Source organism: Emydura macquarii, unplaced genomic scaffold (assembly GCF_026122565.2).
Source record: "Emydura macquarii macquarii isolate MOO-44397 ecotype Brisbane River unplaced genomic scaffold, CSIRO-AGI_Emac_v2 contig_2422, whole genome shotgun sequence".
Lineage (NCBI taxonomy): Eukaryota > Metazoa > Chordata > Testudines > Chelidae > Emydura > Emydura macquarii.
This window is the reverse complement of record NW_027132559.1, coordinates 35608846-35628836: the sequence shown is the minus strand read 5'-3', so window position 1 is coordinate 35628836 and position 19991 is coordinate 35608846. Positions and strand designations below refer to the sequence as shown.

General features: G+C 39.2%; 1 protein-coding gene across 2 annotated transcripts in view; it reads left to right on the top strand.

Moving 5' to 3' along the window:
* LOC137162436 (S-acyl fatty acid synthase thioesterase, medium chain-like) overlaps positions 1–4677 on the top strand; it is a 35612-nt gene extending 30935 nt beyond the window's left edge. For both annotated transcript variants that reach the window (XM_067562255.1, XM_067562256.1), the window contains exons 4-7: positions 1774–1873; positions 3022–3191; positions 3565–3647; positions 3889–4677. In XM_067562255.1, coding sequence (XP_067418356.1) covers positions 1774–1873; positions 3022–3191; positions 3565–3647; positions 3889–4022 — 487 coding nt within the window. In that variant the 3' untranslated portion in view covers positions 4023–4677. The remainder of the gene's footprint in view (positions 1–1773; positions 1874–3021; positions 3192–3564; positions 3648–3888) is intronic.
* The last annotated feature ends 15314 nt before the right edge of the window (positions 4678–19991 follow it).

Sequence of the window (19991 nt, the reverse complement as noted above, 5' to 3'; positions counted from 1 at the left end):
TGATACAGTCTAATGTTACCAACAGAAAAATCTATTGCGTACTTTTGAATCCATCAACCGCAAGGAGCTCTTTATCCTACTGCATGGAATAGAAGAGGAGGATTGTTTCAGAGCAAATCTACTTGCAGTTGAGGGCTTGGGTGATTACGTACCTACCCTGAAGTCACTTCTATATGGATTCTGGTGGTGATCATTTGTCATCTTTGTTGTTCAATGTATAAGTGGAGCCACTCAGAGAACTGATATGATACTCAACCTGAGCTATCTTCAGTATGCCCAGATCTACCTTACTGTCTTCCCCCAACAAAGTAGTTCCTTTCCTGCCTTGCTGAGTTTGCAAGGATGGATGTGGGACAGGTGGATGAGGCTTAGTGCAAGTAACACTGACCTTCTGCTTCTGGAAAGTGTAAAACTTCTGGAGCATATTGATTTCTCGGTTGCTCTCTTCTTTCTTACTGGGATTTACTGAACTGATTCATGATTGGGCAGTCAGTTATGACCGTAAGTGGAATACGGAGACCCATATTGTGGTGGATGTCAAAAGTGGCTTTTTCCAGTTTCCTTTGGAATATATTGGAAGTTCATGTCTGTTCTGAATGGAAATCTCTCCAGAGTAATCCACACCTCTGTGTTTTACTGCAAAGCACTGCTTTGGGATATCCTTGAAAGACAACTGTCAGCTACTATACAGCAAGGCATCATGACCGTTTACATGCTTTGACAGGCATAAGCTCGGTCTAACATAAAGTCTTCACTAATAAATGAGCAGTCTGTGTTGCACTGTGTATGGCCTTATCTCCAAGAGTGACATTTGAAACTAGCAGAATTGGAACTGCTCACTGTCTCGCCCGGAAGGTCAGATCCTCTGTTGGTGTCCATCGGCACAGTTCCATGGAAGTAGAGTACTTTCAGTCGACAACCTATCGTTAGAATGCTTGCCACGCTGCATGTACATCAGCGGCATTGCTGTGGGGGGACAAGTTATGCCAGTTCTGAGATCTCTTTGGTTATGGCCATGATCGGTCTATCTCTGGTATATATATGGCCCCCATCATTGTAGCACCTCATAATCTTTACTGTATTCAACCTCACAACACCCCCATGAGTCAGCGAAGTGCTACTATCCCCATTTTACAGAGCTGGAATAAATGCACAGAGAGACTAAATGACTTGGTCAGGTCACGAAAGAAGCCTATAGCAGAGCAGGTAGTTGCACTCAGCCTAAGCTAGTGCCCTAACCCCTGGACCATCCTTTCTCTGTTATTTATTTTTATTTTAAATTCTTCTTGTTTATGTATATTGGTAAGGGTCAGAACCTTTCAGGTAGAAATGCCTTCTAAATAAGAGTGTATTGTGTAATAAGCAAAATTATGATTGTTTACTCCTAAGAGTAATATTGCTGCTTACCCTAATAATGGAAAAGCAAATGGATTTTGAAGGTTACTTAGAGTTCAAGGAATACTCAGAATAGTCACTCATACTGTAAGCAAAATGGAACAGTGAAAGAAGCAAAAATGCTGTATCAGGTCTGATCTGCAATCTGATTTCATTTCTATATGTGAATTGACTAGCACCATAACTTTTTCAATTGTTGTTTTAAAAACTATTTACTTCTAGTAATTACAGAAATATAACATACCCTACACCCATGTACCATTTAGGTTTCAAGGAATGTTTACTACAGTAATTTGAGCTGGGATTTTAACTGTGTTTAAATGTGTCCTGCAGGATATGCTTTTAGTTAGATTAACTTGGTTTCTCTTTTCAATGCAGTTTTGGATCTTATGTTAGTTTTGCTGTTGCCGTACACTTGAAAGAAAAATATGGACTTAAACCAGTGCATCTTTTTATATCGGCTGCAGATGGCCCATATGTAAGTGATATTATCTTTGAAAATGTGAAATGAAATAGTATTTAGCTGTATAAGCATCATGTATGAAGTACTTGCTTTGGCCTTCTAAAGTATAATGGACTAGTATGCACAGTTTAGTACAGTCTATAGAGAAAAGACAACCAATGCACATGAGGATTCATGCATATATATGTCATTATCTATGGGAAGCTTAATTTGAGGTTGTTAGAGCATCTTCCATTATCTATTATGGTGATGTGCTTACTGTTTATATTGGCATTCAGACAAAACCCAAAGTACCCTTCCTCCCAGAAATGGTACATCATCGAAAATGACCATCCTAACACATAGCATCCTCTAATGAACTCCTGCTCAGTCCGTGGTACCTTAATTCCCAACCCCGTTCTTTGGTGGCTTTGCCTCTTTCCTCAACTCTCCTGAGTTCCTGGTGGTTCTGCCACTCTTCTCGGAAGACCAGCAGGGATTTGGCCATTTTTCCCAGACTGCTGCTTCTCATGCAACATCTACTGCTTCTCCTTCAGGACCATTTAGAAACAGTGTTTTTGGATGCGGTCTCTTTCCTCCATGGAAGTAATGTTTCCTCCAAGATTTTTGCACTCTTGGGTCCCTCAAGTACCTGCAGCTGGATTTATGTCCACAGTTTTGCTTCACTTTCTGATAAAGATATTATATTGCTAGTTTGGTTTCAGCATTCTGAATAAAAAATTCATACCAAAAATTAAATGGCCTTTATCTTTCTGTAGAAGCCTAGCTCCTGAATGTGCTTCTGCCTCCCTCACAAGCTACATTTCCAGAAACTATAGTCTAGCAGCAAGAGACAGACACAAAGCTTTATTGGTGCCTTTTGTTATTACCCATTGAATAACCAATCCAGCATGTTCTATAGAAGTCTTAGGGCAACCTTTTTTCTACTCCAAGCCTATCACCTCTATAAAGATTGTTACTTTTGAAATCAACCATCACTAAGTCATAATGCAGTCACCATTAAGTTATAATGCAGCCGTTATATTATTCTGCTATTGGCGGTGGGGAAAACGCTACATGTTAACTGTTCTCTAAGATTTTTTCCTAAAAGTTAAATCTTTTAAGGATAGTTGTTTACAGTGTATTTTATGAAACACCTAATACATTTTGTATGATGCTTTCAGGCAAAATCTTGTTTTTCTGACAACCTGGTAAAAGACAAAGATGATGAAGAAATTCTCAAATGGCTGCATTCTCTTGGAGATACTCCTCTTGCGCTTCTGGATAACAAATATATTACAAAACACTTCATTCCTGCATTCAGAGCAGATCTTGAAATTCTTCAGTCCTTTCTGTAAGTAGTACAGTTTTACAATACATTCTGAGACTAGAACTATTAGTCTAAAATAGAACACTCACCTGTACTGAGATCTATCACACAAGGATCTCCCCCTTTTGTCCCTGAATCTTTGTTTCCATGATAAAAGCATTTGTGTAATAAAAATAACAGCATTTTCAAAGATCCAGCCTAGAATCTTAAGAGGTAGAACATCTCTTTCTTCAGTTCTTCTCCATCCCACTTATAGTAAGTAAATAGCAGCTTGCATTCTGTACCAAAAAGAGTAGATTCGCAAGCATTTTATTATCTTTTAGAGGGGAAGAGAAAGATGTTTTGTGTGTGAAGGGGGAAGATTCAAATATTACAAAGCTCTCCTTTATATTCACAGCTGTGAGGAACCAAAAAGGGGTGGTCTCGCTTGTGACCTTACATGCTTTGGTGGGTCTGAAGATTTTACACATTATTTAGAAGGTAACTAGTGTGCTTTACCTCTAATATTTAGCTATACTTCTGTTGCACCAGCTCAGTTAATGAGCAGCTTGGTCCACAATCTTATTTTAACTGACATGGATTTATGAAAGACTCTTACAGTATATGAGCCAGAACGGTTCATCGGGAATTAGAAAAATTCAATAATCTTGGAACAAATTATGTAAAACAATTACACAAACTGATATTTCTCTCATGCTTTGCATATTTAATTCTCTTTCAGCATGGAAGGATGTAACAAGTGGACATTGCACCATTCACAAGCTTCCTGGTGGCCACTTTTATCTGATGGACCCTGCTAACGAAATTTTCATAATAGACTACATGACAAAATGTATAGAAAATGCTGATTTCTGAATATTTGTCTTTAGTTTGTTGAGGGAAGGGTCAAAGATTAATCCAAAGCAGTAAATAATAAGGAACCTTTTCTATACAATTGTACTACTACCACAATGGCAAGGTAAGCAACTTTCTGTAGCAATGGGGCTAACAGTTGCTGTATTAATACTGGTGTATCTACGGCCACAGGTTTCTCCAGGATATAATTATGACAATACTCAGGAAAATTCTGATTCTTAAAAATAAACAGCCAGCACATTAATTTGCTTCCCCGTGGTGGTTAGAGTTTGGGGCTGGTGGGCTGATGGTAGGCTAAAAACATTGCAAAGGTTTTATGTCGGGCTTTCAGTGGCTTCCCGCTATGATACACTGCTTTACCATAGCTTAATTGGACCAACAGAGCGTCTCAGGAAAAATAAGCTTTGTGGTTATTTCCATTTACAATGTAGTTTTTCTACATCAGCATTTCAATGACTAATAGAAGACAGAGATTTGTGCAAATATTTTTTTTATCCAGTATTGGATCAAGGAAGTAAGTAACATTTCTTTTAAATCTGCACTTTGAGACCTCACTAGTCTGACCCTACTATCTTAAAAACTACTCTTTTTTTCCCCCCCCTTTCTTTCTTCTTAAATCCTCCTGTATCCTTTTACCTCTTTTGGGAAAAAAGACAGGTAAGTAGTTTTGTCTTCAGAATTGACTTTGGCTGGATAGGAGGAAGAATGCGATCTTTTTACCACTTCAAAAAAGGGGGAAAAATGAGACAGTTTAAAACCCCCAATAAATTTTGTAGGTAAAAATTTATTTAAAATAAGTACAGTTAGTGTCTTAAGAAGTACAGTGCATGTGTAAATACTCCCTTAGAGGTAAATAGCTCATGTTGGTAAATCTTAGTGTCAAACAGAACATGAAAACGTTAGTATTGCATTTCTTCCTCAAAACAGTTAGCTCAATAGCTACTGAAGAGTTAATTAATTATTTATGGACATTATTGTGGAGTAGTCTAGATCCCATATTTTTCTATCTTTTCTCTTGCTTTAGAAATATAAGCGGTCACGGCATCCTCCTTTGATAAACCTGCAAAGGAAAGTAGTAGTCGTTACCTTTCCTTGTTTGGTGTTCTAGAAAATGGATTAATGTAAACGTAATAGTAAAAGCACCTTTTTAAAGGTTCCATGCTTCCCATTTGGCTTTCAAAGCTAGTATTCCTGGACACTGCCAAAAGAAATGCATACATTTGTGGATTGTTGTCATATCATTTTACCTAAAGATTGTTTAGTCTTATTAAATTTACAGAATAAAATGTGTGTGGGTGATGGGGGAGTTCTCTCTCACACACACACACACACACACACACACACACACACACACACACACACACACACACACACACACACACACACACACACACACACACACACACACACACACACACACACACTCTACCAGTATCAATGTCTCCAACAGTAGACTGTATAATTCATATAGTTCCTTCAGTTCGTCATCACTTGGCCTTGTTTTTAATTTTTTTACATCTTCTGCAGCACGGTCAAAATCGTCCTGAAGAGAAGGGAGGAAAAAAAATCAAACAATGGAATGTTAGACATTTTATCCCCTATGTTGTGTGCTTTAGGCTTTATAGCAGCCTCATAAATTCACTAACTGCTTCCTTGTCATCAGTGATGCTTAAAGGTAAATCTCTCTCGATACTTTCCTATGAAAGGGGTTTAATCAAATTGTAGTTGGCCAGAAATTTGGCCAGCTTGGCTAATAAATCAACACTGTTAAAAGAAGCCAATTCCTTCCTCCCAAAAGAGAATACATAGTTTTACAGCTAAACAACTGGGACCATATAAAGTCTGATTGGTATCATGAAATGTCATAAGTATGATCATGCAAGCTGCTTATAAATTCTATGAACTATACTCTTTCACATCCAGAGTCCGAGTTGAGGGCAGGAATGCAGAGGGACTACATCCCAGAAGCAGTTCCTGGGGCTGTAATGCCCTTTGAAAAGATACTGAGTACACTCCCACTTTGCTTTCAATTCTCTGCTGCCAGGGCAACCGTGTGTGCATGCATGGCAGTGGTGATGAAACTGTATATGGGGATCTAATGCAACAGTCTAACTGATGCATCACCCTGATATTCCAGAAGTGCAAGGACTCATTGTAGCTACCCATTGCATAGACACAAATAAAGGCGATTTGGTCTCAAAGGTTCTTTTCACTTACCCACACTGAGCTATCTGCTATCTGTCCCTACTTTACTGGTCCTTGTCAACTCCTTAGGGCAGAATTCATAAAGCTTTTCCCTGCCTGTGATTCCGAAAGCATCTACAGGTCTTTCTGTGACCTCAGAGTTTCCAGTCCTTTGCACAAGCTGCTAGTTTCAATCATTTATAAAGCCAGTGTGTACAACTCTCTACATAACTGCATGCATTCGTTTGGAAAGTTCCATCCAAAGTTAGCTATATTTGCAAGAATGACATCGTAAAACACGGTAGGTAGGAAATATGTTATACATGTGTTAAATATTTCTAAACTAAAATGCATTCCCTCCAAGGTTGTGCTATAATATGCTGTATATTCAGTAAAGTTACCCATTGTTCCTTTAGCTGTCAATTTGACTTCCATAGCTTGGTCTCATCAGCAGGGACTGTGGAGTTGCCTTTGTAGGCCCCAGCACTGTGATGTAGGCCTGAATCAGAGCAGGCCCGAACCATGGATACTATTTGAAGTTTAAGGGTTAATCCTCACACTGGCAGAGAACAAAACTAGGCATTATAGATAAGGATGTTCTGGACACATTTATTGTTTGTTCATGCCACCCCAGGCTCCACTATGATAATTAACTGAAGTCGGAACATCCTGCCTAAACATTCTGTGATTTAACATTTATGACACATTGGGGCCCTGCTTGTAACCATCTATGAATGAATGTTTGGGAACATCCTGAAAACTAATTGTGATAATTTACAAGTGAAGGAAAGTGCTCAGTGCGTATCAGGAATGTGGTTGATGTGCAAATCATGGGGCAATGAGAGGACAGAGAAGATTTCTTGTATTTCTTTTTGGTAAAATGGTATTAAAAAAATTGGTGTAGGTGTAAGGATTTTATTAAGTTAGTAAGTAAGTATAAAATAATTGTCACCAATGTAATGGAATAAGAATGTAATGATTTTTAGTAAGTATGAATGAGGAGTGAATGCAGTTTGAGTGCTAAGATAAGACAGAAAGAAACTAATTGCTGAGGTAATGTTCTCAGTCTTCAAGGGCAGGAGGGAGAGATGTTTTTGTTTAAAGAACTTTTACAACCCAGATGTCCGAAGATCAAGATAACCGCGGAAAACAGGGGAGTTAGCACCCAAGGACAGGAACAGATAAGGTGTGAAACAGGAACGAAGAAATAATGAGAAAGCTGTCACACTTTCAATATCAAACGTAATTGATGATTACATCAAACAAGGAGACTATCTGACATGACAAAAATCCATAGACCCCAATGGGGATGGATAAATATAAAAGTGAGGAGAAGAAACCTGAACTTTGGGCTCGTTCTGCATACTCCAAGGAGCATTGTGTCACGACCGACAGAGCCCGGCTCCACTGTTGGGTCTGAATTACCTGGCCAATGATTCATCTCAGGCAACAAGGGATTGGTAATTATATCCCTCCTGCAGAACTCTGTGTATGTGTGTGAGTGAGAGTGAGTTTTAGGCAATTGTTTTTTTAAATGTTTTTCTTTTTGTATTCATAATAAATGCAGCATACTGACTTATCCCCTGAATAAGATCCTGCTGTTTATTTTATAAGTATAACACCTTATCATTCCACCCAAGCAGGACGCAGCCATCACATTAAAGAATTGTGTACTCCCCTAGCTGGCCCTCTCCATACTGGTTGGCAGCTCTTATTATTCAGGTGAGAACTTCCCTCGCAATGGGAGGAGTCAGAGCCCCCATATTTTAGAACACAGCCTAGCACGTATTTGTGTCTTAATACTGAAACTATCCTGGGCAAGTGACTGTACTGGATGGACCAGGCCCCAGAAATAAACAAATAAGAAGCAACATCAGATGTTTTGTGGTTTTACTGTCACCGACTTAAATGTTCTGTACTGCAGTCCCCCTATGAACAAGGAGTAAAAGAAACAGATTACTGTGTCTAAAGATGAGCGGTAGGGAAATAGAAAAGAATTAATGAGAGGCTGCATTCTTGTACTATTCTTTCCATTCAAAAGACCCATCATGGGATCATAAAACTGAGCACTTATCAATTTAACAATGCATGAGGTGATGCTAGCACATTCAGCCAGCAACATCATGTAAAAGTATGCAAGGACAGTTAGATAGCTAAAGGGTAGTATTTATCAACAGAAGCCTGTCCTCTTTTCACCTAGTGAGTTAATTGCTGCTTGCTGAGGTGGAAAGAACTTTGATTTTTAATGGCAATGGATTTCTGGATGGATGGACTTCAAGAGGGCAGAGATCATCTCAACTGGGACCTAAAAGACTGTTTTGAGGAATCTGGAAACTGGGGAAACAACTGCAATTAAAAACCCATGGCTGGCCTGTGCCAGCTGACTCGAGGTCACGGGGCTCAAGCCAAGGAGTTGTTTAATTACAGTGTAGATGTTTGGGCTTGGGTTGGAGCCCAGGCTCTAGGACCACTGTGAGGTGGGAGGGTCCCAGAGCTCAGGCTGCACCCAAGCACTGATGGACACCGGGTAGCATGGCCTTGCTGTTAGTACTGTTAGGCCCGAGGCAATTTTCAGCTAGGCCAAAACTCACATAACTAGCAGGCAGGCATACCAAAGCCTCAAGGACAATGGCGAATGTAAATACCTGATAACTCAGAAGGTCAGATGTCCATTTCGTCTCAATGAGAACAGCACATTCCTTACAAGCCCTCTGGCATTTACCCTACTATCTGTAAGGATCTTTCTTCTCCACCCAACCACGCCCAAATGTAGTCATAGATTCTTTGATGTAATTAGAGTGTCTCTGCACATATGTTCTGTATCTGTCATTATCATTCCTGTTCTTTCTGGGTGGAACAATATCTATATCTGTAAGTGAATAGATAGAAGAAACTTAAATGGATTGTTTAATTGATAAAAAAGCGTATACAAGTGACTCTTGTAACACCATGAATTTGAAGCTCTTTATCAGTCTTCCCAGTGCCGTGAACAAACCTCTTCAGTATTATCTGTGCAGCCTGATTCTTGGGGAAAGAATCCTCTTGCTCTACATTTTGGCTCAGTGAGCAGGGTGCCATCAGGAACCTCAGAGAGCTTCCCACGACCAAGAACAGAGGTGAATACCCTTTTAACTTACCACCTCTAGCACGTATCTTGGTCTGGGACTCCCTGAGATACCCCTTTTTATACAAACCACACATAAGGCGCACAGATAAGATGACTGAACAGGAATTGTGGTTTTAGATTTTAAGAATTGCAGTTTTGGCCACGTTTTCGGGTTGCAGGGACCCTGGTAGGTGGAGGCTGTAACACCAGGGTTTTCAGGTTGCAGGGATCACGGTAGGCGGAGGCTGCAACGCCAAGTAGTGAGCACCAGAGTGTGCTTCATTAGTGCTGAGTACAAGGATGTGCTTGGCTGGTTCCCCTAAAACACCATTTAAGTGCCCCAGGATGCCTTGATGATGCCCTCAACAGGAGGGAGAATCATTGAGTTTCTAAAATAAAAGAGTTAGAGGAACTTCAAAGGGCTTTTATATCAGAACTGAATCAAATGGTTACAACTTATACTCTACATCCTGGGATCTCCATAATCTGACTAAAGCTAAATGCCCCGACATCTCATGGGTCAAGATCCCTTCAGAAGGAGATCAAAACAGCACTTGGGCCTCTGTTAAATTTGAATCAGAAACTGAAAGGACCCGTGCCTGCACTGACTTTAAAAAGCCGTTCAAGATGCCCTGGGTAATGAAGCCGGTAACTGGGGGCATGCAAGGTAAACACGAACCTGCTGTCAAGTATTGTGAGCGAAAGTGGGAAGTGTATTCAAGTAATGCAGGCAATTGCTTTCTGAAATCTTTGTATTTTCAATAAACGTAGCATATTGCCTTGTCCCCCTGAACAAGATCCTGCTGTTTATTTTATAAGCATATTTTGGTGGAGAATTGCGGAAGGGGGAATATTGGCATACATCTCAGTTATTGCGAATCTGGTGTGCACACATTAAAGAAAGGTACCTTATTTTGAAAAATTGCCAGAGGCAGGGCATTGTAGCTGCGCCAATAGTTGCAGTCACCACACGTTAGGAGTTTGCACTATGTGCTGTTTACACATTGAAACCCAGGGAATCTGTGCAGGAAATTTTTTCTTGACAAAACCTGTGTAAACACAGAGAGTTTCCCTGTGATATACACCCCATTTTGCTATCTCCCTGGTATAGGAGCTTGTACTGTACCACAGCTTTGACAAATACAAGAACCTTAAAAGAAATAACTCAGTCTAAAGATAAGATTGAAAGGAAAAATCAAACAGTGCAGAAGATAGTAAAAAGACTGACCCAGGACCAGGGCAGAGCACCTGCTAATCATAATCATTGTGAATTCCTGATTAAACTGTTAAAGAATGTTGTTGCTGTTAGCCTGTACCTTAAAATGATCTTACAAGGCTAATTGGTTCCCCCCCACACACACACTTGCACTTCTGTTTTTCTGAGATTTTAATAGAAGGAATTTTGGATACACTTTAAATGTTAAAAGTTATGGCAGCCAATAATAATATAATGAAGTTTAAATATAGTAAATGGAAGGCAAAAGTAAGTGACTTAAAAGAAAGAGAAGAATTAAAAAAGTAGCTTTGGTAGAAATTAATACTACAAAAGTTGAAGGGAATTAAACAATTGAGAGATGTGGAAATGTTCAAAGGTAACAGTTGTTGAAATGTTCAGAGGGTAACAGTATTATAAAAAGAGAGTCCTTAGTTTAATAACATCCAGTAAAATAAATAAATTTGTGTGTGCAAATATATTGTGTAAATCTGTAAGGGTTTAAGGATCTAAACCAACACTCTTGGTTTGTAAAACCCTATTTTGTCATTTAAGATGGACTTGGTTTTGTTAGCAATTAACCCTCTGGGTACTTCCATGCTTCATAAAGTTCAATATCTTTTAAAGACCAAAGTCATGGCCGTGGAAAAGACATCCAGACACAGGAAAATATGGGGGTAATTCCTCTGTTTAGCCTGCGATCAGCAAGGAGATTTGTAAAAGGAAGAGGTATTTTAAGCAATAATCTGCCACTCCCAAAAGGGGGTAGAAAAACGTTCTTTTTGTCTTTCAGAACTTCAGGAAAAGTGGGCACCAGCAAAACAGCTGAAGAACAACACCATGAATTTATTATTGCAACAAAGATTGTGTTTTGAGATGTTTGTCTTGTTACTAACATTGTATGGCATACTACATTAAGCAGAAGAGAATCAATGAGCGCTGTAAACAAATATATATCAATGTGGACTTAGTTGGGAAATCTTAAAACTATATGAAATATGTGGCAATGGTTAAACACTATCACGTGGCTATTACACAAGCAGCAAATGAAAATGAAAAATAGAACTGCTTTGGTTATTGGATGCACTGAAATGCAAATTCTCAGTTTGGCTACACTAAAACATGAAATATATTGGATTATATCTGGGAATATTAAGGTACTAGCCCACTTGTTAAGCACAGGAAAAGATCCTTGTTTGATACATATAAACATGAATGGATGCAATATATTTCTAGCATGGTAAAACCTGATTTGTTAACAGGAGAAATTGTTGTAAAACTTGCTCACCAACAGTCTGTGGAAGCAGAGTTGTGGAAAGTAAGCCCACTCCCAATATTGACCATGAGATCCTTCTGGTTACCCTGCGTTATGAATCAATGGGCTGGGAGAGAGGGAAAACTATTGGACATTCAAGGTTGTACTGAATGGAGCCCTCAAAAATGGGTATGCTTATCCCCCCACCTGCCACCTCAGAACCATGTAGCAAGGATGAATCACTGGGAACATGTATGAGATAAATTGGAAAATGTAATGTGTTTTGTATAATGGACAATGTGTATGTGTTAATTCCTGGGAAACGGTGTTTTGGGACGATGGGAATATAAGCCAGCCACCAGTAGATGAATGTAAATGTAATGTAAGTGTTCTTTACACCAGCAATTATACATATTATTTTCCAAAAATAAGAAATATTGAAGTGCACGTTTTAATATCACTGTTTAATGTAACATCAGCAAGTGTTCTGAAACAGAAAGATTCAATGTTAAATGAGAATGTTTTGTAATAATATTGAATGTTTTAGATTAAAAAAGAAGTTATTGTTTCTGGAGGACACTTGTGTCTTCCAGTTACAAGTTTTAAATAAATGTTAAGAGACCAGAGAGTGACAGGAAAAGGTGACAGCCTCGATGTTCAAGGGAGTGAAAATAACTTTTATGACCCAGATGACCAAAGACTGCCCACCCTGATGACCCTGGGATCCACCTCAAAGGGCCTATACAGTGGCAGCTACCCAAACCTCTGACCTAAAACAAATTATGTTATCTGAAATACAGAAAGAATGCGCTTTAAAAAAAGAAAAAGGACATGAATCGAAAATGTATTAAAAGAAGATATGCTGGATGTATGCCTGGGGTTCCCACTTTCCCCCCCTTGCCTGTTGCAGGGTTGATTGAGGAAAGATTGAGTTGGGTGGAGTGATAAGGAGAATTTATTTGGTTACAGCTTTTAATTTGCTTATTCCCCTTTGTTTTGCAACCAACAAAGTGAGCCCCAAATTAACTACTTCACAACTTTTTATTTAAAATAATATGTAAATACACACACTTTTACAAAGCCTCATAAAATCCCTATTTGGTGATATAAATGGTTATAAAATGAATATTAATGGCTATGGGAGGCATATTAATAAACAGGGGCACGTATAATTTTTACCACTTAGCCAAATTCATGGTGAAAATGCATATGCCACACAGGTTATCTTGACAGCAGGAATGACCATACATTTCCTTAACGAACCAACTACACGGGAAGAACAAGGGGGAAGATATCCCAAGCTTTCTCTAACAGACATGCTGTCTGAGAAAGCACTTCTTATCACATTTTTTGTTCAGATGGTGAGGGGAGAAATAGAAGGGGAGAACATTATAACCCCGTTACCATGGTACCTATTGGACAGGTCATTTTGCCCTGCTTTAGTATTTGCTTCCCCCTCCCGCCCCTCAACTCCAAAACTAGGACATTGCTATGTAATTAACGCATGATTATTGCTTGTGTAGTACATAGCCTTTTTAGCCCAAGCTAGGGGTCCCAGGGAGGACAATTTGTGCCCAAAGCCTGGGCCCAATTCCCAGCCACCCAGGAATGTGGCCCAGCGCTAACATCCTTTAACCCCATGCCCACACTGACCACATTGCAAATGTTTCCACTCAACTAATAGTGGCCTCTCTGCTTCCTCCAGACTCCTCTTTTTCTTTTAATTTTCTTCTTGTATATCCTTCTGTTATTCCGCTTATGTTTCTCCCTTTTCTTTCTGTTTTAAATCTGTTGGCTATGTAACTAACAAAACAGTGCATAGAATAGGACTGTCTGGATATTTAGCCCCATCCAATCATAATAATACCGTGTTAATGACAACATTGGACTTGCACAAAAACAGCTAAATCAGATCACCGATTCGTTTACCTTGGACAACATCCATCTACCTGGTCATGTGTTCACCGGAATGACAACGGCTCCCTGATGGTATGACAACTTGTATCTGGACAATACACCAGTCTAATTGGCCAAGGAGCTACTATTCAAAGTGGTCCTTGCTGTTGCTTTGGCATCTGCTACCGTTAACAATGCTATCATTAAAGGCCATGTTCAAGTTCAGCTCTCCAACCAAACCATCACTCGATTGGAGGATCCTGCTCTTAATATGTCCTACAGTTCCATCTCCTGCTGGACTATTTTATAAATAACAGCCACTGCTGTTTCTATACTTGTGTTACTAATTTCTATTATCATGTGTGGTTATCTTAAGCACATGCTTAAAAACTTTATTATGCTTTCTACCCTTGCCTCCTTCCCTCCCTTCACCACCTCCCCCATATAACCCTAAGGCAGACCACAAATATCAAAGTATTTAGGTGTGGACTATATCTTACTTATGGGTTCTATTTGTCAAACAGAAGGGAACAGTTAGACCTCAGGCAATTTTCAGGTAGGCCGAAACTCATATAACTAGCAGGCAGCCATACCAAAGCCTTAAGGACAATGGCGAATGTAAATATCTGATAACTCAGATGTCCATTTAGTGATTCTGTCTCACAATGAGAACAGCACATGCCTGACAAGCCCTCTGACACATACCCTCCTATCTGTAAGAATCTCTCTCCTCCACCCAACCCCGCCCCCTCCCGCCCAAATGTAGTCATAGATTCTTTGATGTAATTAGAGCAGTGGTTCTTAACCTTTCCAAACTACTGTACCCCTGAAGCCTGAGTCCCACCCCCACGGGGCTGAGGCATGTAACTTAGTTTCATGGCGCCCCTGTGGCTCCAGGCAATTGCCTTTCTTGCCACCCCCAATACCAGCGACCCCTCTAAAACTGTCACAACCCCCAGGTTGAGAAACACTGATATTAGAGTGTCTCTGCACTTATGTTCTGTATCTGTCTTATCATTCCTGTTTTTTCTGTGTGGAACAATGTCTGTATCTGTAAGTGAATAGATAGAAGAAACTCAAATGGATTGCTTAACTGATAAAAAAAGCATATACAAGTGACTCTTGTAACACCATGAATTTGAAGCTCTTTCTCAGTCTTCCCAGTGCCGTGAACAAACCTCTTCAGTATTATCTGTGCTGTCTGATTCTTGGAGAAAGAATCCTCTTGCTCTACAGTACCTTTTATTATTTTAGGGGTTTCTACTTTTTGGCTAGGAGAAAAAGTATTTGGGTGGCCAAGCCCAGGAGCTCTACTGGCTATGGATGTGACTGGTAGTAAAACAAGGTGATTGCGGAAGGATAATGCCAATTGGATGTGGAAGAAGCTGGCCAGGACACTGGAAAAATCCTCATTTTGACTGGGTCACAGGCAGGAGCTGTTAGAGATGTGGTTTTAACCCTGTAGTGTGTAGTTTTGCAAACTTCTCGTTTGAAAAGTTATCGTTTCATACCCAGTAGGGATTAGGTTGGGACACTGAATTTAATTTACTTCTAAAATTTAGACACTTGGAAACAAATCTGCAATAAAAGGATTTTTTTACATCTAATCCTCAAGCCCTTAGCATTGGTTGAACATTCTACCATAATTCTAAAAGTATAAGAAAGTGGACACAATAGAGTAGCTGGTAGCTTCTGCTGAACCACCCTATGGACCAAAGACATCAACCCTCATTACTGAAGCTCTCTTTAAAAAGGTTAATAGAGACATGTTTGTTCTGACACCATTCACACTTAGGCAAAACAGTGAAGTGGCAAAATTTGCAGAGATGATACTAAATTACTCAAAATAGTTAAGGCTAAAGTTGATTGTAAAGAGCTACAATGGACTCTTACAGAACTGTGTCAGTGTGCAACAAAATGGGAGATGAAATTGAATGTGAATAAATGCAAAGTAATACACACTGGAAAATGTAATCCCAACTATACATACAAAATGATGGGGGTCTAAAGTAGCTGTTACCACTCAAGAAAGAGATCTTAGGATCATCCTGAATAGTTCTCTGAAAACATCCACTCAATGTGCAGTGAGAAGTCAAAAAAGCTAACACTGTTAGGAACCATTAGGAATGGGATAGATAAAATATAATCCACTACATAAATCGATAATACACCCACACACTTTGAATACTGCATGTAGTTCTGGTCGCCCCCATTTCAAAAAAGTTATATTAGAATTGGAAAAGGTACAGAAAAAGGCAACAAAAATGCTTGGCATATGCAAAGTTTCTATATGAGAAGGAATTAAAAAGACTGGAACTGTTCATCTTAGAAGAGAGATGACTAAGCATGGAGGGGAGGGAAATATGAGAGAGATCTATAAAAATAGGAATGGTTTGGAGAAAGTGAATAGGGAAGTGATATTTACCCCTTCACATAACACATGAACTGGGGGTCACCTGATGAAATTAATAAGCAGGAGGTTTAAAACATACATAAGGAAGTGCTTCTTCACACAACGCACAGTCAACCTGTGGAACTTGGATGTTGTGAAGGCCAAAAAGCATAGCTGGTTAAAAAAGAATTAAATTTATCAATGGCTATTAGCCAAGATGGTCAGGGACACAATACATGATCTGGGTATCTAACCTGCAACTGCCAGAAGCTAGAGGAAGCTCAGTAATTGCAGTGCTCTGTTAATTCCCTCTGAAGTATCTGGCACTGGCCGATGTCAGAAGACAGGATACTGGGTTAGGTGAACCATTGGTCTGACCCAAAATGGCCATTCTTATTTTCGTAACTATATAATAGCAACTGAAGTTCCAAACAGATGTCTGCCTAAAAAAGAAAAATTTCCTGACCAAAGACTGACCAGCAGACTGAGATTTTAGGTGTTAAATCAGAAGTCCTGGATATGTGTTTGGAACTGAAACTAACTCCCTTAGCCTGCCACCACTACGTTACTGTGAAGTTCTGGGGTGCAATCCAGAGTGGTAAAGAGTTGGTGTCACATTTTACCCGGTAACCCTGAGTGCCTTACAATGCCTTGCCACTGTGACTCTCTGCCTCGGACAGGCAGCAACAAACATGGAGTTAATGTCTATGTCTTAACCAACCCTGGTCCAGCGCTTTAGATTCAGCAACCTGCCTGCAACAGCACAGACTTCCACTGATCTCCACCGGCCTTGGTTAATCACTGGTAAGGTGACTCCAAACTCTCCACAGCCCTGAATTTCCCCAAAACGTATGTTCTGAAATGTCCAGCTTTGTCCTGGATCAAGCAGATGAAGTAAGGTTTGTTGCTCTTGTCAATATTCCACAATTTGTTATGTTAATTGGAGTTGTCAAACACAACATTGGATTAGGTTAAAAAAATTTATTTAATGAGAGAGAGTAATGTTTAAGTGAGTACAAGTAAAAGGTGCTAAAGTCAGAAATGGTTACAAGAAAAATAAAGAAAAATTTTCTAGTAGCTGAAACTTAACAAGCTATGCCTGGTTCAAGGTAACATCCTTACCACATGTTCCCAGCAACATGGCTGACCAAATTCCCAGGTCAGGCTCTCCACCAAAGTCAAAGGGCTGGTTCATTTGTTTTCTTAGGTGAAAAAGAGATGAATGTGGGTAGTTCTGCCCCTTACTTTTATAGTCCACTCTTTGAAATGCATTTTCCTGAGGGTTACCCCTAGATAAAGTTCATTCCAGCTGTGAGGAAGGAGACATGGAGTCTCGTGGTGAAAGAAGTTCCATGCTTTTTGCTAAAATGCAGATCAATCTGTTCCTGACCTCCACCCTAGTTCTTTGCCAAAGAATGGCCACTGGGCATGTGACTTTGACGACAGCTGTCCTTTGTCTTTGAGAAAACCAGTTTAACCAGTTCCCAGACTTCTCTGGTAAACACATTTTAGTCATAATTTCATTTTATGTTCATAACTTTTTATAGACATTTGTACATACATTACACAAGAACATAAATGATCAATGTGGTCATTAGTTTTGAAATGATACCTCAAGTCATATTTTGCAAATATTATTACAATAACGTGTGACTACAGAGGTGTGTAGGGTCACAGTTAAATGTGAATTTAAGTAGTCAAATCATCATGTATCTCACTAAGGAAAATTTATTTTCATACATACACACTACTTTACACGCTAACTAATACATGCATTTAAATCACTGGTTGCCCTTTTGGTTGGTGTAGTCATACTGCTATGAAACTATTTAAATGTATCCTAATAGTTAAAAGGACACTTAACTTGAAAAAATATTTCCATCTGATGCTTCTTACTTGCTATTGTTACAAGTAATCCATGAGATTGCTACAACAGAAAGCAATTAAAAAAAACAATTGCTTTTTACAGCCTGTCTATTACGTGTATTTGACAGCACTTTGTACTGTCCGTTTCAATGACTCATTGATGCCCATCAGCATCGCTTGTATTCACTGCCCTGGAAGAACTCATATGCACACTCTTCCTCATGCGCCACAAAAGGACATTTGCCAGTAAAAGCAGCAGCAAAACTGAAACAGAAGAGGTAGGAGATGCATGTTTGCACAGAGAAGGAGGAAGTGGTGAACCCATCTCATTTGTTTGTGCTGCTCTTTGGTCCTTTCAATTGTTTTTCCAAAGTAATACTGTTAAAATTCATGATGTAAAATTCATAATGTGTGTGCTAACAGAGAAATTAATTCTGCAGAAATAGTAGTTAAAAAGAAATCTCACACTGAGTGTCTCTTTACATTGCAGGAAATAGATTTTAAGGGCAGAAGGGATCATTATGATCATTTAGTCTTGCCTCCTCCATAACAGGCCACATATCTTTTTAAAAAGCAGTTGAGAGACTTCTTCAGAGGGTATCTTCCTTGGTATTAAGCAGGGAAATTAATGGCAATAGTGCAGAATGTTAACAAATAATCTTTTAGTTCAATAAGAAGCTTAGGATTGACTCAATAAACCAGCGAGATTTCTAGAGCACTCCTCCAACAACACACTTCAGAACCAGCTGTATAGTAACAGACATAGCAAACATTCACTATGATTAACATTGAAAACATTTCTATTTTAGATACAGCAATGACAATTGGATTTTTTAAACGTAATAACTGACTTCTTTCTGTCCCAACTTCAATGTTAAGGATTAACGAGCTCCAGTTGCCACTAGTTTGCTTGCAACTTTGAAGTGTGTTAATTGGACACAGTGTGAATGTTCCAGCAATTTCCTGCAATATCCTTGGAAAACTTTTATTGAATGAAAAGTGTCTTTGGAGGCCAGTGTACTAAATGCAAAGGTTATGTATTATTGTGGGCTAGGACTGTATGTAACTGCTCTCTAGAGAGGAGATGGGATGTGAACCCTTGGAAGTGTTATGAACTTCAAACGACTGTATTGAATAATGTGTCAGACAAGAGTGGACTTTTGGAACAAGCAGTGTCAAGTGGTTTGCCTGGGGATTTGCTAGGGGGGAATGTGAATGCAAAAAACCCAGTCTTTTGAAGCTATGCACTGAGTATAGGATCACAGTCTGCTGATTGCCTGTTGTCTCAAGATCAAAGGCCCAAGCTCTATAAAGGCAAGACTAACCTATTCATGAGGGTGCTAGTTCTGCGTTGTGGCTATTATAAACCTGTAACCACAAAAAAACACCTTGTGGAATTTGAAGGACTGACTCCTACTAAAGTCCTTGTTGGAGCTGGAGGTGATCTCTGGGAAGTTTATTAGTATACATGTATGTACTTTTAATATTTTAAATATGTTTTCTCTGTAATGCTTTCACTTTAAGAATAAATGTCCTTGCTTATAAAGAACTATGTGGTAATGTATAACTGAAGGCAATTACAACTGTTCATAGTCTTTGGAGAGAAAACAAGGTGCAGTTGCTGGCCTGTTTAGGCAATCTGGCTTGCTAGGGAACGCACAATGTAGGCAGGGAACTGTGCATAAGTTGTGGTGAAGGGAAAGTACATGGTTTTCTTAGAAAAATAAGATAGCACAGTATGCTATACTTAACTTGGGCCCATCAAAAATTATGTCTCCAAATACAGCCACATCAGGCTCAAGAACACATAGGAAACCTGTATTCCTAGTGATAAAACAATAATACCATGGGATCTTTTCTCAATTTCAAAGCTAAATATGTTTTGCTTTTCAGTATACTCTGATTGTTAATTGAACACTGTAAATTCAGTGTTCTAGAGGGAGTTAAATGAACCATGAAAACTGCTCTAAATTGAATATGGCTTGATTAAGATTAAAAGTGACTTGCAAAGAGGGGAAAATGGACATGGTTTTTTTTGTTTGTTTATGAGGTGTAAC